The sequence below is a fragment of the Quercus suber genome, unplaced genomic scaffold (genome assembly GCF_002906115.3).
Source record: "Quercus suber isolate HL8 unplaced genomic scaffold, Cork oak 2.0 scaffold_3B, whole genome shotgun sequence".
NCBI lineage: Eukaryota > Viridiplantae > Streptophyta > Magnoliopsida > Fagales > Fagaceae > Quercus > Quercus suber.
The window spans coordinates 2,548,755-2,565,832 of NW_027071805.1; the positions used below are offsets into that span (position 1 = coordinate 2,548,755).

Consider the following 17,078-nt stretch of genomic DNA (forward strand, 5'->3'; position numbering starts at 1 on the left):
GGATGTGAATAGTAATTGTGTATATTTATACAGTTACAATAATAATTTTAATTTATACAATTTTATATGAACTGATATAAGTAATTTTTGGAGTTACACGTGCAAAATTTATCCCTTACCATATAATACATGGACTAATAGATCAAGAATTATGTTGAGTTAAAGGAGATGAGGGAAAGGGAAGAAAAAATTTTTTTTTTTTTTTTTTGGGTTAGAAGAAAAGAGGTGAGAAAAAAAATGGAAAGAAATTGTTTTTTTAAGTCCTACCAATTTTTCATTTTCCATAAGAAAATCCTTTGGGGTGACCCACAAAATACTAGTTATGAGTTTTGATCAAAATAACTCATAGATGTCATGAGGTATTAGAAACCTCAACTTATTTATTTGGCAATATTGTGGGAGACTTCCAAATTATGGTCTAAGTTGTGCAGGCTTTGAATCAAATCTTAAAATGTATCGGGGAACAGTTTTCTCTCTCTTGTCCTAGGAGCTCTCTCTCTCTCGTTCTAATACGAGATTATTCCCTCCGTTAGACTTTCTAAGGGTCTACATCTAATTTTATTTCTTTTTACTTAGTTCACCATGGCTGAGGACATAATAGATAGTTTAGAGAATATAAAGCTGACATCGAAGGAAGAAGAAATCATTGCCCTTCCTGACGAGGGGCGTAAGGAAGAAATTGAGAGCTGTGCTTTAAGTTTGATTGGAAAGTTTCTTGCTTGCAAGCCTTTTAATAAGAAGGCAATGCAAGACACTTTACGAAGAGCTTGGGGAATGGATGAGGGAATGCACATTGTTGAAGTAGGGCTAAATCTGTTTCAGTTCAAATTCAAGACAGAGTTTGAGTTGGAGCGGGTGTTTAAGGGTGGCCCATGGACTTTTGATAACTAGGTGCTACTGCTACCCAAGTGGAAACTGGGTATGACGGCAAAGAATGTCCGATTTGATTTGGTATCCTTGTGGGTGCAAATTTGGGATGCTTTGATTAACATAATTAGTCCCACTATTGCGACAGAGATTGGTAGAAGAGGTGGAGAAGAGACGTAGCAAGGATGAGTAGAATTTATTCATAAGGGTTAAAGTGGCCATTCCAATAGCCAAACTGATTCGCTGAGAGGGATTCCTGGCTGGCTTAGACAGCCAAAAGACGTGGACCACTTTCAAGTATGAGAGATTGTCAATGTTTTGCCATTATTGTGGTTTATTAGGCCACAATATCAAGCATTGTGCCAACTATTTTGTGCTGATGAAGTCTGGGAAGGAAGTGCAACTTTAGTATGGAGACTGGTTGAAGGCGAGTAGGGGAAGACAACGAATGGAACGAACCAAGTTTGGTCAGGGCGACATGATGCTGGAGAACGAAAACGTACAATTTGAGGGGTCAAGGGCAACAGCAGCTGAAGAAGATAATCATGCAAACCCTAGTGCAATGGTGATAAGTGAGAAAGGAAAGAGCGAAAAATCAGGTAACACTTGAGAAGATGGGGATTATGTTCCACAGTTTATGGGAAAGGCTGAAACGTATATGGAATTAACTCCAACTGATATAATGGATGGTTTAAAGGAGATAATGCTAATANCAAAAAAAAAAAAAAAAAAAAAAAAAAAACACCCCGGATGGATTGATTTCAAATCTGAAAACATAAAAAAAAAATCGGGACGGTGGCACCAAATTACCAGTCGAAGCCGCCGCCCTGCCAACTCCTCTCTGGTATATTATATATATATATATATCTCTCTCTCTCTCGTTTCTCTTATTCAGTCACACCGATTGACGGCAGAAGGGCTGTTCCGTGATCTTCACACCGATTGATCTAGGTGATTTCGAAGAAGATGATGAAATTCTCTCTGCAATCCAAAAAGCCCTCTTCTTCTTTAAAACCTAAACCCATTATCAAACCCTCCGAAGATTCCAAGCAAGTTCAATTCATTACCGAATTCGACGCCTCTTCCAAAACCACCCAACCCAAAAGACCTATTCCAGTAATCGCTCCCATCGAGAACGAATGGAGACCTCACAAACGCATGAAGAATCTCGAACTCCCCATCTCCTCTTCCGCCGCCGCCGCTGCGCCGTCACTCTCCTTCGAGGCCGCGGCACCTGACTCCCTCGATGACAAGACTGCCATATCCTACGGCCTCACTATCCGCAACAACAAAGCTCCAAAATCCGAATCCAATGGCGACGGCGTCCACGAGCAAGAACTGCCGCCTCCGCCTCCGCCTCCGCCGCCGCGATCGGGTGTGGAGAACATGTTGCTACAGAAGCTGAGGGATGATTTGCAGAGGTTACCTGAAGATAACGGTTTTCAAGAGTTTGACGATACGCCGGTTGAGGGTTTTGGCAAGGCTTTGCTCGCCGGATACGGATGGAAAGAAGGGAGAGGGATTGGGAAGAACGCTAAAGAGGATGTTGAAATTGTTGTACAGAAGAGACACACTGGGAAGCACGGGTTAGGGTTTGTCGAGAAGGTGGATGAACCATTTAGGTTTGCTGTTGGGAAAATCGTTAGAGTAATTGCAGGGAGAGATGTGGGTTTGAAGGGTCGAATCGTTAAGGTATTGGAGAGTAAGTCTGAAGTTGTTTTGGAGCTCTCTAAGAGTGAAGAGAAAGTGCAAGTTCGACTCGAACATCTTGCTGAATTGGGGTCTAAAGAAGAGGAGATTTGCTTGAAAAAATTGAGAGAAGCAGCATCAAAGTCGAAAAAGAGGAAGATGGAGACAACCACAACGACAACGACAAAGACCACTAGCATTAAGGCTTCTTGGCTTAAGAGTCACATTCGGGTTAGGATAATTAGCAAGGATTTGAAAGGGGGGAGATTGTACTTGAAGAAAGGGGAGGTTGTAGATGTAGTTGGACCGAGAATGTGTGATGTATCGATGGATGAGAGTAGGGAGTTAATCCAAGGCGTGTCACAAGACTTTCTTGAGACTGCACTGCCTCGCCGCGGGGGACCTGTTTTGGTTTTGTATGGTAAGCATGAGGGTGTGTTTGGAAATCTTGTTAGCAAGGATTTAGAACAAGAAACTGCTGTGGTTCAGGATGGCAATAACCATGACCATGTAAATGTGCGGCTTGATCAAATTGCAGAGTATATCGGGGATCCCACCTACCTCGGATATTGATATGTTATTAGTAAGTAGTTCAAACAATTTTTGTTATCAAATTCCTATTCTGTTGAAGGTAATGGTTTACTGATCAGTTGCAACAATCTAGTTAATTTAGTTGCTCTGTGTTATTGTGGCCTATACTAAGAAAAATTGAACGTTTTCTCTACCAGGGAAATCTAAGGATGAAGCGATGAGTGATTATATCACCAACGTGAAACATATTGCTGGAAGAAGCTGCCGCATATGCTTGATATCTTGTTGATGTCTGTGTTCAAATGTTTAAATTGAATGGAAAATAATGATCTGTAGTTTTCAAACTGGTAATGAGTTATTTCTGAGTGTTCTGAATGAATCAGGTTTATCAGGTACTTCTACTAGATGTGGTTATGGCAATTGTACTCGTACTAAGTATGTTTCTTTTGATTATAAATTATGTCTGGTCAAATCCTTGAAATCCACTACAGTTCCTGCTTTAACAAAGCTTTGGTTTAGCTCGAGCTGTTTTGTTTCTGCTTGAATATATATGTATAAGTGAGTGGGCTGTTCAGGTTGGGCAGCATAGACCTCTCAGATCATTTGCCTACAGTAGTCTTCTTCACTCCCACTTTTCTCTGTCCCTCAAGTTGAATATTCCAGGACCGCCTGCAAATCAGATACAAAAGGCCATGACTTTTTTAATAACGCAGCATGAGTACAAAGACTAACCTGTTTGGGAGTTTAAAAAAGGGGGAGAATAGAGTAAAGGGAGGGAGAATAATTTAATTACCTTGTTTGAAAGTTTTTTAAAGAAGGAGGGGGAGGGATTTGGAGGGGTTTGAACTCCTTCCAATCTCTCATTTTTAATTCTCCCAAATTGGAGAGATTTAGAGGGAGAGTGGGGCATAAAAATGCTTGACCAAATGAATTATTAAATTTACCCTTACCATATTAACAAAATTACAAGTGAAAAGACTAATTATTCTCCTTTCCCTTAATTTTAAAAACATCCAAACAAGGTGGAGGATAACCATTCTCCTTTACTCTCCTCTCCACTACTCCCCTTTCCTCTACTCTCCTCTACTCTCCTCTCTCTCAAAACTTCCAAACATAGCATAACAATGAGTTAAAATGAGCATACAATTTGGCTCAGGTACTTACTGGTGTTCGCTGGTCCAACAGTGGCTTGCTTGTAGAGAACATATTGAATAAGCTTGTTTTCGTTTGTTGTATTCTCTGGCAGGGTCTTGGCTTTCTCTGCATGCTCTTCAAATTCCTCCTGCAATGGTGTGGTAAGACTAGTGCAGTTTGATGCATGAATGTCAAGAGAGATGAATGAAACAGAAGTCCACCCTTTAACAATAATAGGCATAATGGAACTAAATTCCAGACAAAAGAAAAATGTTTACCAAACCAATTCCTCCATCCTGATGTAACCAACCACACTTTTGGACATTATCCACAGAACCCCAAAACATAAAAGATTAAAGTCCAAAGTTCCACAGGCAATTTCATAATGCAGCAACAAATGATCTACAGTCTCACTACCACTTTTGCAAATACAGCAATGATTAAAGCGAAGTAGATAGTTAATTAAAATATATTATAAAAGTAAAGATCAAAAAGCACCAGAATGGTAAAAATTTTAGAAAGACACAAACTATCATTTGGGCCCAACCACAAGAACCATTTTGTAATTTTATTTATTATGCAACTCTCTGTTGTGTATTATATGGTTTACTTTGCAGGAGGCACATTGTTGTAGTCAGTGGGGTCATGACTTTCGACCTGACTATAAGAATCTTGGCATCCTCAGGACTCAGTTTCCTAATGTTCCTTTGGTTGCTTTGACTGTATGTCTTCAATTTTTCTTTTTTTTGGTCATCATTAAAGAAAAACATCCAAAGTTTCAATTTCTAATTTCTAATACGCCGTTGTTTATGTAAGTTTATGTCTTTGTCATATGTTTTTCAGGCAACTGTGACACAGAAGGTCCAAACTGATCTGACGGATATGCTGCACACTCCTAAATGTATTAAATTTGTCAGCACAGTCAATAGGCCGAATCTCTTTTATATGGTATAGTTTTTAGCGGGTGTGTTTGTTTATATATTGCCTTCAATAGTTTTGTATTAATAAATTATGAGATATCATATTGTCTTGAACTATAGGTGCGGCAAAATTCATCAGTTGGTAAGGTGGTGATTGATGAAATTGCTGAATTCATCCAAGAATCTTATTCAAATAATGAGTCTGGGATAGTTTATTGCTTTTCTAGAGAGGAATGTGAACAGGTCTGTGTCTTCTACCTTTTCTTCCCTTCCGGTATTGTGTTCATTAACTGTTATAACTTGATTTGAAATTGTTTCTTACCTGTTTTATATCATATTAGGAGGTGTTTTAGATAGCTTTTGTGCAAGTTGCTCATGTAAGATTTTTTATTGCCACAATTGTTAAAAATAATGGTAAAACAAATATAAATAATGAAATCTTGAAAGGATTGTGTTTTCAACAAAATTTAAGCAAATTGAATTGTTTAAATTTTATTAAATGCAAGTTCATGATACCTTTTTTTTTTTCTTTTTTTTTTTTTCCCTACAGCTAACTAGTACTAGCTGATGACATCATGACATGTGGTGCATTTTGAAACATTTTGCAAGAAATTATCTTATGGTGATATGGTCCATGTATATTTAGGACAAGTAGGATAGAAAATGGAAAGCAAAAGGGTAAAAACAAGGAGCCCTAGACTTCACCACCTTAGGATGATTGAAATCACCACCAAGCTTTAGTGGCAAAATTCATCAGTTGGTAAGGTGGTGATTGATGAAATTGCTGAATTCATCCAAGAATCTTATTCAAATAATGAGTCTGGGATAGTTTATTGCTTTTCTAGAGAGGAATGTGAACAGGTCTGTGTCTTCTACCTTTTCTTCCCTTCCGGTATTGTGTTCATTAACTGTTATAACTTGATTTGAAATTGTTTCTTACCTGTTTTATATCATATTAGGAGGTGTTTTAGATAGCTTTTGTGCAAGTTGCTCATGTAAGATTTTTTATTGCCACAATTGTTAAAAATAATGGTAAAACAAATATAAATAATGAAATCTTGAAAGGATTGTGTTTTCAACAAAATTTAAGCAAATTGAATTGTTTAAATTTTATTAAATGCAAGTTCATGATACCTTTTTTTTTTTTTTTTTTTTTTTTTCCCTACAGCTAACTAGTACTAGCTGATGACATCATGACATGTGGTGCATTTTGAAACATTTTGCAAGAAATTATCTTATGGTGATATGGTCCATGTATATTTAGGACAAGTAGGATAGAAAATGGAAAGCAAAAGGGTAAAAACAAGGAGCCCTAGACTTCACCACCTTAGGATGATTGAAATCACCACCAAGCTTTAGCGAAACATCTTTCATAAGTAATTTTATTCAAAATGCATTTCTCAAAATTATTTCTGGAGCCTTTTTTTAATAGGTTTCAAGGAGTGCATAAAACCATAATTACATTCCATAAAATCCTAAACAATACTAATGCCTAAATTTTATTATTTTATTTCAAATGATAAAATTTGAAATAAATTTTGTTGCTCTCCTTGCGTCGTTAGGGTTTGATGTTTAAGGGTTTTGGTAGGTTAATCAATAAAAAAAACAAAGGATCTTGAATGTGTCTGGCTATTGGTGTTAAAATGGTGAATTGAATGAGAAACCAAGAAAGATAAGTCCTAGGCAATAACGCCAAGGTTTCCCAAGCGATCACACTCAGGAAGGAGAAGGCAATGACACCATCAAAACATAAAATATATGCTACTGAATTTTTATTAATTCAATCTCTTTCTATCTCTCTTTTATTGAATACTTAAAAAGACTCTTTTATAGGTTGTTTCCACTACTTCTGGAAGGACTAGAGCTTCTTTTTTGATAATTTGTTAGTTGGGGGAGGGAGAGATTTGAACCCTGGACGTCTTTATTGGAAACACTAGGAGTTATAGTTGAGTTAGAAGGACTAGAACTTCTAAATAATCTTTTCCTAAAAACACTAGGACTGTTAATAATAAATAAAAGTGATTAAGAAGTTCTAAATCAATTAGGAAAAGGACAAAACATAAAATAAGCCTCATTGGCCTTTGGTAGCCCAATAAGTAAAAATGAATTACGACCGAACAAACAACTTTCTGACCTAATGAAACTTAATACTAAGACAATAATATAATAACTAAAATAGTCTATGAAAGGTGCCAAGAAGGCCTTACATCAAAACTAGAGCACAATTCTTGATAAAAAATAAAAGCCTTTTTGTTGTAAGCATCACACTGGTTGGTCAGGTTTATGATGTTAAATTTGCCGACTCGTGTTTTGTTAGTGGAAAATATTTAGAGAATTCAAGTAAGAAGATTCAAAGAGAGGAGCTGAAAATCTTACTCAGCTCTTAGCCACTATATTCCATATATATTCGAGCTTTGATTACAAGGAATAGAGAATATTCTTGACAAAGACAGACAGTAGGGGACACCTCATAAGTGACACCTGACCAAGAGGATATACTACTCTTCTAGAAGAGAATCAGACACTTCTTTAAGAAGCTTCTAGAAGAGTACAATGCAATGGTACTACTCATAGAGTGTTAGCTCTCTAACATTGTTTGATTGTCTAGTTTCTAGTGTTTCTCATGAGCCCACACTTTATTTGCTTTATTTACTTTGTTGGTTTTGATCAAGTGTTGCTATGGAATCAAAAGAGAGTATACAATTTAATTATTTATCCTCTGCTAATATGCTCTCTATTACTTCAATTTGTCTCAATGGAAGGAACTATGCACAGTGGGCTTAAGCTATTGAGGGCGTTCTACTTGGAAGGAAAATTTTCACCATCTGACTAATGATCTACCTTCTACTACAAATCCTAAGTAGCTTATTAGAAAGTTTAGAATGCACAGATTAGGAGTTCTTTATGGAACAACATAGAGTTTAAGATAAGTTGTTGCATATTCATTCACTGCAAAAAATTGTGTGGAAACAGGCTTAGGAACTGCATTCTAGTGTCAATAATCTTTTTATTTTTTATTTATAAGTAAGAAATATGTATATTGAAAAAGCTACTTTATGCAAAAAGTGCACAAAGCAGTCAAAAAATTACAAGGAAAAATAAAAAAGAATAAAGAAGAAAATTGATTACAAAAAAGGAGAGAACTAAGGAACAAAGGGAGGGAGTCACCAGATGTGAGTCTCCAATAATCTTAAATGCATTTATGATCTTCATTAGAATTACTTCTCCCATGCTCTAAATTATTCTCTTTGGAAGATTATTGTGTTTAATTTAAGGATATATGAGAAGAGTTCAATCTTTACTAGCTTATCTTTGCTGATGTTAAAACCATGTAAAAACAAAGAGATCATATGCATGTAGCTCAATTATTTATTTATTTATTTTATTTTATTTTTTTTCTGGTTTGCCTCTGGCCTTTGATCTAGTGAAGTCACAGATTATGGAAAGGACCTTCTTTGGGTGAAGCATTTGGTTGACTTAGGTGGACCTCCTTATGTGATTTTAATGCAGTTACACTGACGCGTAATAAACCTGCCTTTGTCTCTATGGGGTGTTAGATTTTCTAGGTTTGGTCTTGGAGGACGTGGGGTCATGAGTAAGGGGAAGAAGGTTGTGGTAGAAGACTTGGTCTCTAAAATGCACTTGCTGTCATTCTGAGCATCAGATGGTAGACTTCTGTTGGGATCTTTATGGGAAACCTACTACTAACCAAGTTAGTCTTGAAGAGGAGGAGAATGCTTCAGTGTCTCGTATACTGACCTCAACCACCAGCATACTTTCCATTCTTGGGGAAGAGTTGTCACATTGTGTCTCTGCAATTTCATTTTGTTACATCATTTGCTACTACTCCAGTTTAGGGGTGGCAATTCGTGTTTGCGGGTCAGGCTCGTGTTGTGTCGAGTCATGAGTATTCGGCTATATGAGTTGACCTGAACTTGACCTGTTTACTAAACGTGTCCGGAATCCTCAACCCGAACATGACCTGTTTATTAAATAGGTCAACTTGACCTGACACGTTTAACTTGGTTAATTAATAAGTTATGTAAAAGTCAATACAAATGACACGTTTTATAATCTATTTAATTAATAGGTTATACTTATACTTAACCAATATAATCTTTATCAATTCCCACGTATATAAAATTAAAATACAATTACAACTATAAATATAGTAATAAACATATAAAAACAACCATAAATTAAGTAATAATATTAAAATAACTAATAACTTTACAAGCTAAACGGGTCAGATGGGTTTGCATGCTGAACACAAACTTGACCCATTTATTAAACGGGTTAGTCGTGTCAGGTTCGCGGGTTGTGTCAGATTTTGCCACCCCTACTCTGGTTCAAATAAGTACTCCCATTGCTTGTCTTGCCACTTAAGAACCCTATGTCATTGACTTGGGTGAGATTAATCATATGACTGGGATTTTTTATATCTTGAGCATCTAACTAGTCTTTTTTGCACTACTTTGGTAGATGGCTCTGCCACGAATGTTTCTGGTTTGGAAATATTAACCTTACTTCCACTTTTTCACGATCTTCAGTCCTATATTTTCCTTAATTTCCATTTAGTCTCCTTTTTGTAAGCAAACTGGTGTTGCAATATTCTTACCTTCGTATTGCATCTTTTATGATCTCTCACTGTTAGATGACGGTTAGATTGGTTGCGGACTTTGTTATCTTGATTTATGCAACTCTTCCTGTTCAAGTACCCTCTATTCATCCGTTTCTTCTCTTTAGCATCGTTGTCTTCTCAGTCATCCTTCTCTTTAGATCCTGAAGCTGTTAGTTCCTTCAAGTCATCAAGTTGCGTCCATGCAATGTGAAGCGTTTTAATTGAGGAAGCATCATAGGTTGTCCCTTGTGTCTAATAAGAGTGAGTTGATTCAATAATTTTTTTCACTTAGTACATCAGATATTTGGGTTCCAAAAAGGCAATAAGAGTCCCATCATATTCTCTTTGTATATGTCTTGTGCACTTGGGCTATGTCTGTTTTTCTTTAATGAAATTTAGTTTTACTTATATAAAAAAAAAAAAAAAACATAAAAAATAAATAAAAGAGTCCCATTGTATCTTTATATTGATAATGTTCGTTTATATTTGATACAATTTTTTTTTTCTCAATTTCTTGATGGTCACGGCATGCAATGCATAATTCATTTATATGTTTACATACAATAAAATGGTGTGCAAAAGTGTAAGTTGAGACTTTTTTTGGGGAATACCTGTGCACTTTTATTCCATGCTAGGTTCCAAAACCATATTGGAGTAATGCAGTGCCAACAGCCTTTATCTTATCAATTGCATGCCTTTTGTTGGCTTGGTGCTTATATCCCTCATGTTATCTTGTCTCCTGGTAAAGTCTTGTTCCATTTATCTCCTAAGCTTTTTGGGTTTATTTTCAATTTTCACATCTTAGGTCCAGGAGGTGATAAACTTGATCCTAGATCTCTTAATATATTTTTCCTAGGTATCTTGTACTTAGAAGGGATACAAGTGTTATTCCCTTACCTTTGCCATCATTTTTTAGTGTTGATGTCACCTTCCTATTTCTGAACTATTCCCAAAAAACTATTTCTAGTGTATGGTCCTTAGCAACCAGAGTCCCATATCCACTTTTGATTGTGATTCTCTTCCTACTATGCTGCATAAAGATATATTTACTTGTACTTGTCATCCCATTTCCGGTTTGTAACATGTCTCCACCTTTTTGTGCTTTTATTTCTTGGGTAAATTATAGGGTCGATTTTGGTTCAAATTTAAAAATTTTGATTTGTCTTGAAAATTTAAAAAGGGTACATATAAAAAAAATTTAATAAATAATATCTTATAAAAATAACACATCATTCATATTATATTATATTATTTTTCTTTATTATTACATTTTAAAGGTGAAAGCCACCATTTGTTAAAAAAGAAAAAAAAAAAAAAACCAGTGTTGATTAACAAAGATAAAAAAAGACACTATTTGATTCCCAAAAAAAAAAAAAAAAACACATTGAAACCATAGCTTCCTTGAGATACACGTGGAAAAAAAGGAAATGAAAAAGGAACAATGTTAAGCACGCAGACACAGTGGAGAGGGAGTGGCAGATTTGGTGTTTTCTCTCTTACCCTACTCCTCATTTTCTCTCCTAAAATCACCCCAAATTGGGGAGATAGGATTTTGGTGGGCCTGGGGAGAAAATACCTAGGCCCAGCCAAAATCTTTCCAATTTTCCACCCCAACCAAACAACCCAAAAAACCCTTTTCTCTCCCCCCTTTTCTATCCTCCCTGTTTATGCCACAACCAAATGGACCCTAAGTCTATTCAGGAGTCTTTATCATCTATTCCAGGCTGGAGGAAAACATTCCATTAGAATGATACATGGGACATAGTTCCTTTTCCATCCAGAAAAAAAAACTATTGTTGGTTATCACCGGATGTATACTGTGAAGAACTGCTGGACAGTTCTATTGTGCATTTGAAGGCTCAACTTGTTCCTCCCATTCTTGAGTTTTTAAAATTTTAATTTTATTGCTTCCCTTTCTATGTTGTTAAATATATGCATGTCTCATAATTGATGATTATAGGTTTAATATGAGCATTGTTTGCAGGTCATGCACAACTTATGGTTTCTTTGCTGCAAGATATGCAAGAGAATGATCAGAGAATGACGATGTTACAATTGATAGACAAAATGAAAATAAAGCACAAGGAACTAGGTTGGTTTTATGCCTTTAATTCATTGTCCACTGTTGAATATGAATAAGCTGTATATCATGAATAAGCCGAGCAAGGCAACCATCGATATCATGTATATGTTAGTATTACCAGTATACAATACTGCTGCTATTTGCTCATGGCTGATTTTTTATTCAAAGACTTTGCCCATAACATACTTATTGATTACTTAGTGAAGTGGAAATAAAAAGGATCAAATACTTATTGGTTGCATCTTTTGAAGATGGGACTGTACAAGTGTCAGATTTCCAGCTGGGTTGAAGTGTGGTTTGAATTATCTAAAAGGCAAAGGATTAAAGATCATCAGTAAGATGGTTTTTGCTGCTACCATCTATCAGATTTGGCTCCAAAGAAATAAGAGAATTAATAATAGTAGGATTGTCTTAGAGAGGACTGTATTGTCAAGAATATTAGGGATGTTGTAAGGTTTAGAACTAGTGGCAGTGGTAACTGGTGAATTCAAAAACTCCCTGCATAACTGGGTGTTATATGCTGTGTTGACTGTGGAGGATTCCTAGATCTATTCTTTGTTAGGCACTTAGGGATGAGGATGGCTCCTCTTGCACTATACCTATAAAAATATGCAGTAGCCAGCAGGTATGGGCCCAGCAACTAGATGGGCTTCTCGAAAAAGATTCGCTGCAATCTACATAATGGGCTGGTTTTATTGCTAATGCCTAACACTATGTTCCTTCTATAGTTTTAGGTATTAGTAACAATATTTTGAAAAATGTCTTATAAAGCAATGGTCAATGCTCCTAATATTTCTTTCAGGATTGTTTTGACTAATCATAACCAATACATGAAGCTCTCCTCCTTTTGTTCGAAATTCATGTCATTTTTATTAATCCTTACATTGTATCTTTTTTCGTTCTTTCTTTCTTATTTTAATGCACTGCTTGAAGCCAATACCTTTCTGTCTATATTTTTTTTGATAAGTAAGAAGAGAATATTATTAATAAAAGAATAGCAAGAAAAGCACACAAAGTTCACAGAAGTGAACAAAGGAAAAAAGAAACAAAAAGACATAAGCAGCCCCTAATCTATACTAATAGATGAAAGAAAATCCAACAGGGTAGAACAATTTGAATAGCTCCAACAACGAGACCAATCGAAGAGGGTCCGCTGGCAATACTCTAATAACTGAACCACAGTTTTCTCTTCATCCTCAAAAGACCGTCGATTCCGTTCAGTCCAAATAGTCCACATTAAACATCTTGGAATCAAATCCCAAATATCTGAGCTAGGCTTCCCAAGCTAATGATACCAACAAAATAATAAGTCCACAACTGAGCCTAGCATGACCAATTCCATCCCAAACAATCGAAGCATATACATCCACAAAGAATGAGCTATTGGACAAAAAAGTAATAGGTGATCCACAGATTCCGCATCACAACAGCACAAACAACAACGATTCACCAAAGGGCGACCACGAAGCATAAGGTTATCCAAAGTTAGAATCTGACCATGGACTGTTGTCCACATAAAAGAAGCCACCATTTTAGGAACCTTAACTTTCCAAATACCTTTCCAAGGGAAAGTGGAAGGAGCTGCATTTCGAATCTTATGATAAAAGGACCGAGTATCAAACTTCCCACTGCCATTAAGATCCTAACAAAGTTTGTCACCCCCTCCTTCCCTAGGAATTCGGGTTTGGATGAAATGAAGAAAGGAGTAGGAAGCCGCCAACTCCCAATCATTGAAGTTCCTATGAAAACTTAAACTCCCTACTCTGTCATTATCACCCACAGGAGGGCTTAACACCTCAGAAATACAAGCCTCCTTATTAGCTGAACACAAAAATAACTGAGGATAAAGAATTTTGAGAGGAATATCACCAGTCCACTTATCATGCCAAAAAAGAAAGAGGAAACAGAACAACTTGTCATAAAGCTTATATTAGATTGTATATTGGTAAGAATCTTCTCTTTTGACCTTATAATTTTTTTAAAAAAATCTCGATAACTTTTCTTGGTGAACTGCTAAAAGCCGTGCAAAAAGTTGTGTAAATTTTATTTGTTAATTACATTCAATGTGCTACATAATGTGGAAAATTACTAATTTCTGAAAAGAGGGGAAAAAAAAAGTTTGAACAAAATAGACCTACTAGTTGATTATGGCATTATGCTACATTCCTTTCTGCACAAATTGTGGCATAACTGATAGGATTTTCAATATGTGAATGGAATTTCACATTTTCTAATGAAAATAATTTTACATTAGTTTTTTCAACTGTCTGACACAATCATTAGTTGTTGTTGTTGTTTTTGTTTTTGTTTTTGTTTTTTTTTTTTTTTTAAGTAAAAAAAGGGAGCTAACAGGTGAGTTCACTGCCCAGGCCCACTTGAACCTACTCATGAATGGTGTGGACCATCTGCGTGGGGAGTGCCAATGCTTGAACTCTCAACCTCGGACTCACAAGTTGAAGAGTTGGAGGTTTCCTACCACTAAAGCACTTCACGGGTGGTGTCTAGCAAAATTCATTAGTTTGCCCAACATGGTGAATTTCCATCATGCTAGATGTCAAAGTCTATAAATGTCACCCTAATAGCTCTGCATGTTTTAATTATTGAGCATAAACTGTCAGGAATTTTAATGTTCATTTCATACTTCTAAATTTGTTCTATAAACAGAAAGCTAGCCACGACATGAAAAAAAATCACTTACAGACGCATATGAACCCACAAAGATGAGCAGCGGAGAGTGTAACACACAAAAAGACCCTGCTTACTTTCTTAAAGACACAGACTCATGTGAGCACAAATCACAGAAACATGCAAAAATAAATGCGTTTCAATGATATCTGGGTTTGTGAGCTTTTGAGTTGAACCTTGGTTAGGTTGGGATACTTCTATACTAAACAAGCTTACCTTCAGGCTTTAGGTCTGCTTATTAGAAGCAAGTCTAGCGGAGAGTCTAGCCAAGTGTTTGTGACAAGCTTGTGAGTGCTTTGCATTTTAACCAGATTCTTCCTACCTTGGTCTTTCAAAAATCAAAGGGGTGTGGAATGCTAACTTGTAACTGGGCTATTTTCAATCTATGATTTAATGTATTTTTGTAACTTATGTACTTGATTGTTATGATCCCCAGCTGTATATGTGTGTATACTTGGGTGATTCTTTTTTTTTTTTTTTTAATGATTTGAATAAAATTTACATTACTTATCCAAAAAAAAAAAAAAAAAAAAAAGGGCTATATTTGGTCAATAAAATACAGAATTGTTGTCCTATTATCCATATCTAAAAGATCTGTAATGTGATAAAATCTGCCTTTAAAACTCTATTCTTTCAGTTGACCAATTGAAACTTTGCCCTTATTTCGACTCTGCATTTATCAGTATTTTATATGGAACCAATCTATTCTTGATGTAGAAAGAAGAATTTCAGCATACAGCTTATGCCACAAATGCTTATGCCAAGCAAGTCTTACACGGTAAGGGTTCTTCATTTTGAAAGAAATTGCTTGCTTATAAGCAGTTAAATTTCTGGAAATGATAGTCTATGAATTCTGTTACTTCAAACCCCTTTCATGATATTTACAACAATTATTTGCAGAAGGTAGACGTATGTTCAACCAGGGTATTCTTGTTATAAACCTCACCTGTTAGTATCTCTTTCGTGTGCCCCATGTGGTACTTCCACTCTCTCTTGATGTCTTTAAATCCGCAGGACTTACCTGAACTAATAGGATATTCCATGGCAGTAGGTGCCTTTCTAATGGTTCAAGTCATAAATCTTCAGATTGAGTTGCTCTATTTATCGTTCTTGGATTGATTCTTCAATGTGTGAGAAACATACAGCTAGGTAGACTCTTGAAAATATAATAATTAGATCGGATTGCTCCCTGCCTGAGCTGTTTATGGACGTATTCCCTTAAAATGATACATATTGAACATATATATACATTGCTCTTTCTCCCTAGATTCCTGAATGAGCTCAAATGGATGACTTCTGTCGTTTATTTTTAACTTATTTCCTCTTTTAGTCCACCATTATCTACTTGTTCCAGTAATATTTTTCAAAAAAGAAATTTTTTATTTTATTTTATTTTTTTATTGTAGGCCTAAGTTTGGGCATTGCTTACTTTTTGTCAAATGCATGTAGGAAAGAAAAATGTGAAACACAACATTTCTAGCGGAGAGAAGAATACAGCTAGTCTGAAATCAGCCAAACGCAGTCTTGCATCTTCTGTTTTGGAGTTCAAGCTTGATGAGCTACGGAAAGAAGTGTCTTCGATCCATGGGAAAATATTCCCTCATTTTGTCTTGTCTACTCAACAAATCAGCATGATATTTAAAAAACTTTATATACTACTTTCGTGTGTTCTAATAAGTATTACTGTTTCTTTAAAAAAAATAAGGATGTTTATCCCATATTGGTTGTGTGTGTTAGAGTTTTAGTTCTTATAACCCTAGGTTACTATTTTAAAAGTTAGGCAATTTTGTAGTGGTATTTTGGTTATGTAATATATTATAAGCAGCCAAAGTCATTGGAACAGGCAAGTTCACTAGTCCAATTGGTTTTGAGTACTAATCCTTCAATGAGTTTGTTTCAATAATGTCTTGGTTTGTTGATCTTGTGGCTTGTGCATCTATTATGGTTATGAAAGCCACAATAACATATTCATTTGAACTCAGGAAAAGTGGGGCGGGGGTTCAAACGCATTGTGCGAAATGTAAATATGTAGTGTCAAAAATATCATGTAAATGCAATTTTCACAATATTTTTGTTCAGAGATCTTTCAAAATTTGATCATCACCCTTGATTGTGAAAATTTAGTATAAATATGATGAGTGATGTGACACAAATGTGAAAATTAAGGTCTGGGGAAAATATTTGTGAATCTAAAGTTTTGGGATGAATGTGAATCTAAACTTTTAAAAATACAATTATGTTTATGAGTATTAATAGGAACCTGTAGCAATTTTGAATTCTCAAGCTTCGTAACTGAACTGTTCATTTCTTTTCTTCTACTGAAACCAGTCATTACATGTCAATTTTTTCTTACAGTTGGAGAAAATCATGGGAAATTGAAGACAGGAAGTATGGCAGTAGAATTCTTGAACAAATTGAGAAGTACCGAGATTGTGTTCAGACTACTGAGTTAAATGAAGTTCAAGGAAGTCAAAATAGAGGCACCAAACAGTGGAAAACCAAAAAGGATCTCGTTCTTATTGAAAGCAGTGATGATGAAGGATTTTTT

The 17,078-nt window shown here is 35.7% G+C and overlaps 2 protein-coding genes and 1 long non-coding RNA gene across 4 annotated transcripts; all 3 read left to right on the top strand.

Annotated features, from left to right (window-relative positions):
• Positions 1 to 582: 582 nt before the first annotated feature.
• On the top strand, positions 583 to 891 carry LOC136066200 (uncharacterized). Its single transcript, XM_065770114.1, has one exon. It carries the CDS (start codon positions 583 to 585, stop codon positions 889 to 891), a length of 309 nt encoding a protein of 102 aa, XP_065626186.1.
• Positions 892 to 1,611: 720 nt separating this feature from the next.
• Positions 1,612 to 3,611, top strand: LOC112039609 (protein MOS2). The gene is made up of 2 exons (XM_024072497.2): positions 1,612 to 3,139; positions 3,285 to 3,611. Exon 1 carries the CDS (start codon positions 1,834 to 1,836, stop codon positions 3,127 to 3,129), a length of 1,296 nt encoding a protein of 431 aa, XP_023928265.2. The 5' UTR covers positions 1,612 to 1,833; the 3' UTR covers positions 3,130 to 3,139; positions 3,285 to 3,611.
• A 2,272-nt stretch (positions 3,612 to 5,883) lies between these two features.
• LOC112039610 (uncharacterized) lies at positions 5,884 to 16,416 on the top strand. Of its 2 annotated transcripts, none has more exons than XR_010627645.1 (4): positions 5,884 to 6,002; positions 11,747 to 11,854; positions 15,248 to 15,308; positions 15,980 to 16,416. It is a non-coding gene; the product is annotated as an uncharacterized LOC112039610 (long non-coding RNA). The 2 variants fall into 2 exon arrangements; XR_010627646.1 differs by lacking the exon at positions 15,980 to 16,416 and adding an exon at positions 15,431 to 15,680.
• The last annotated feature ends 662 nt before the right edge of the window (positions 16,417 to 17,078 follow it).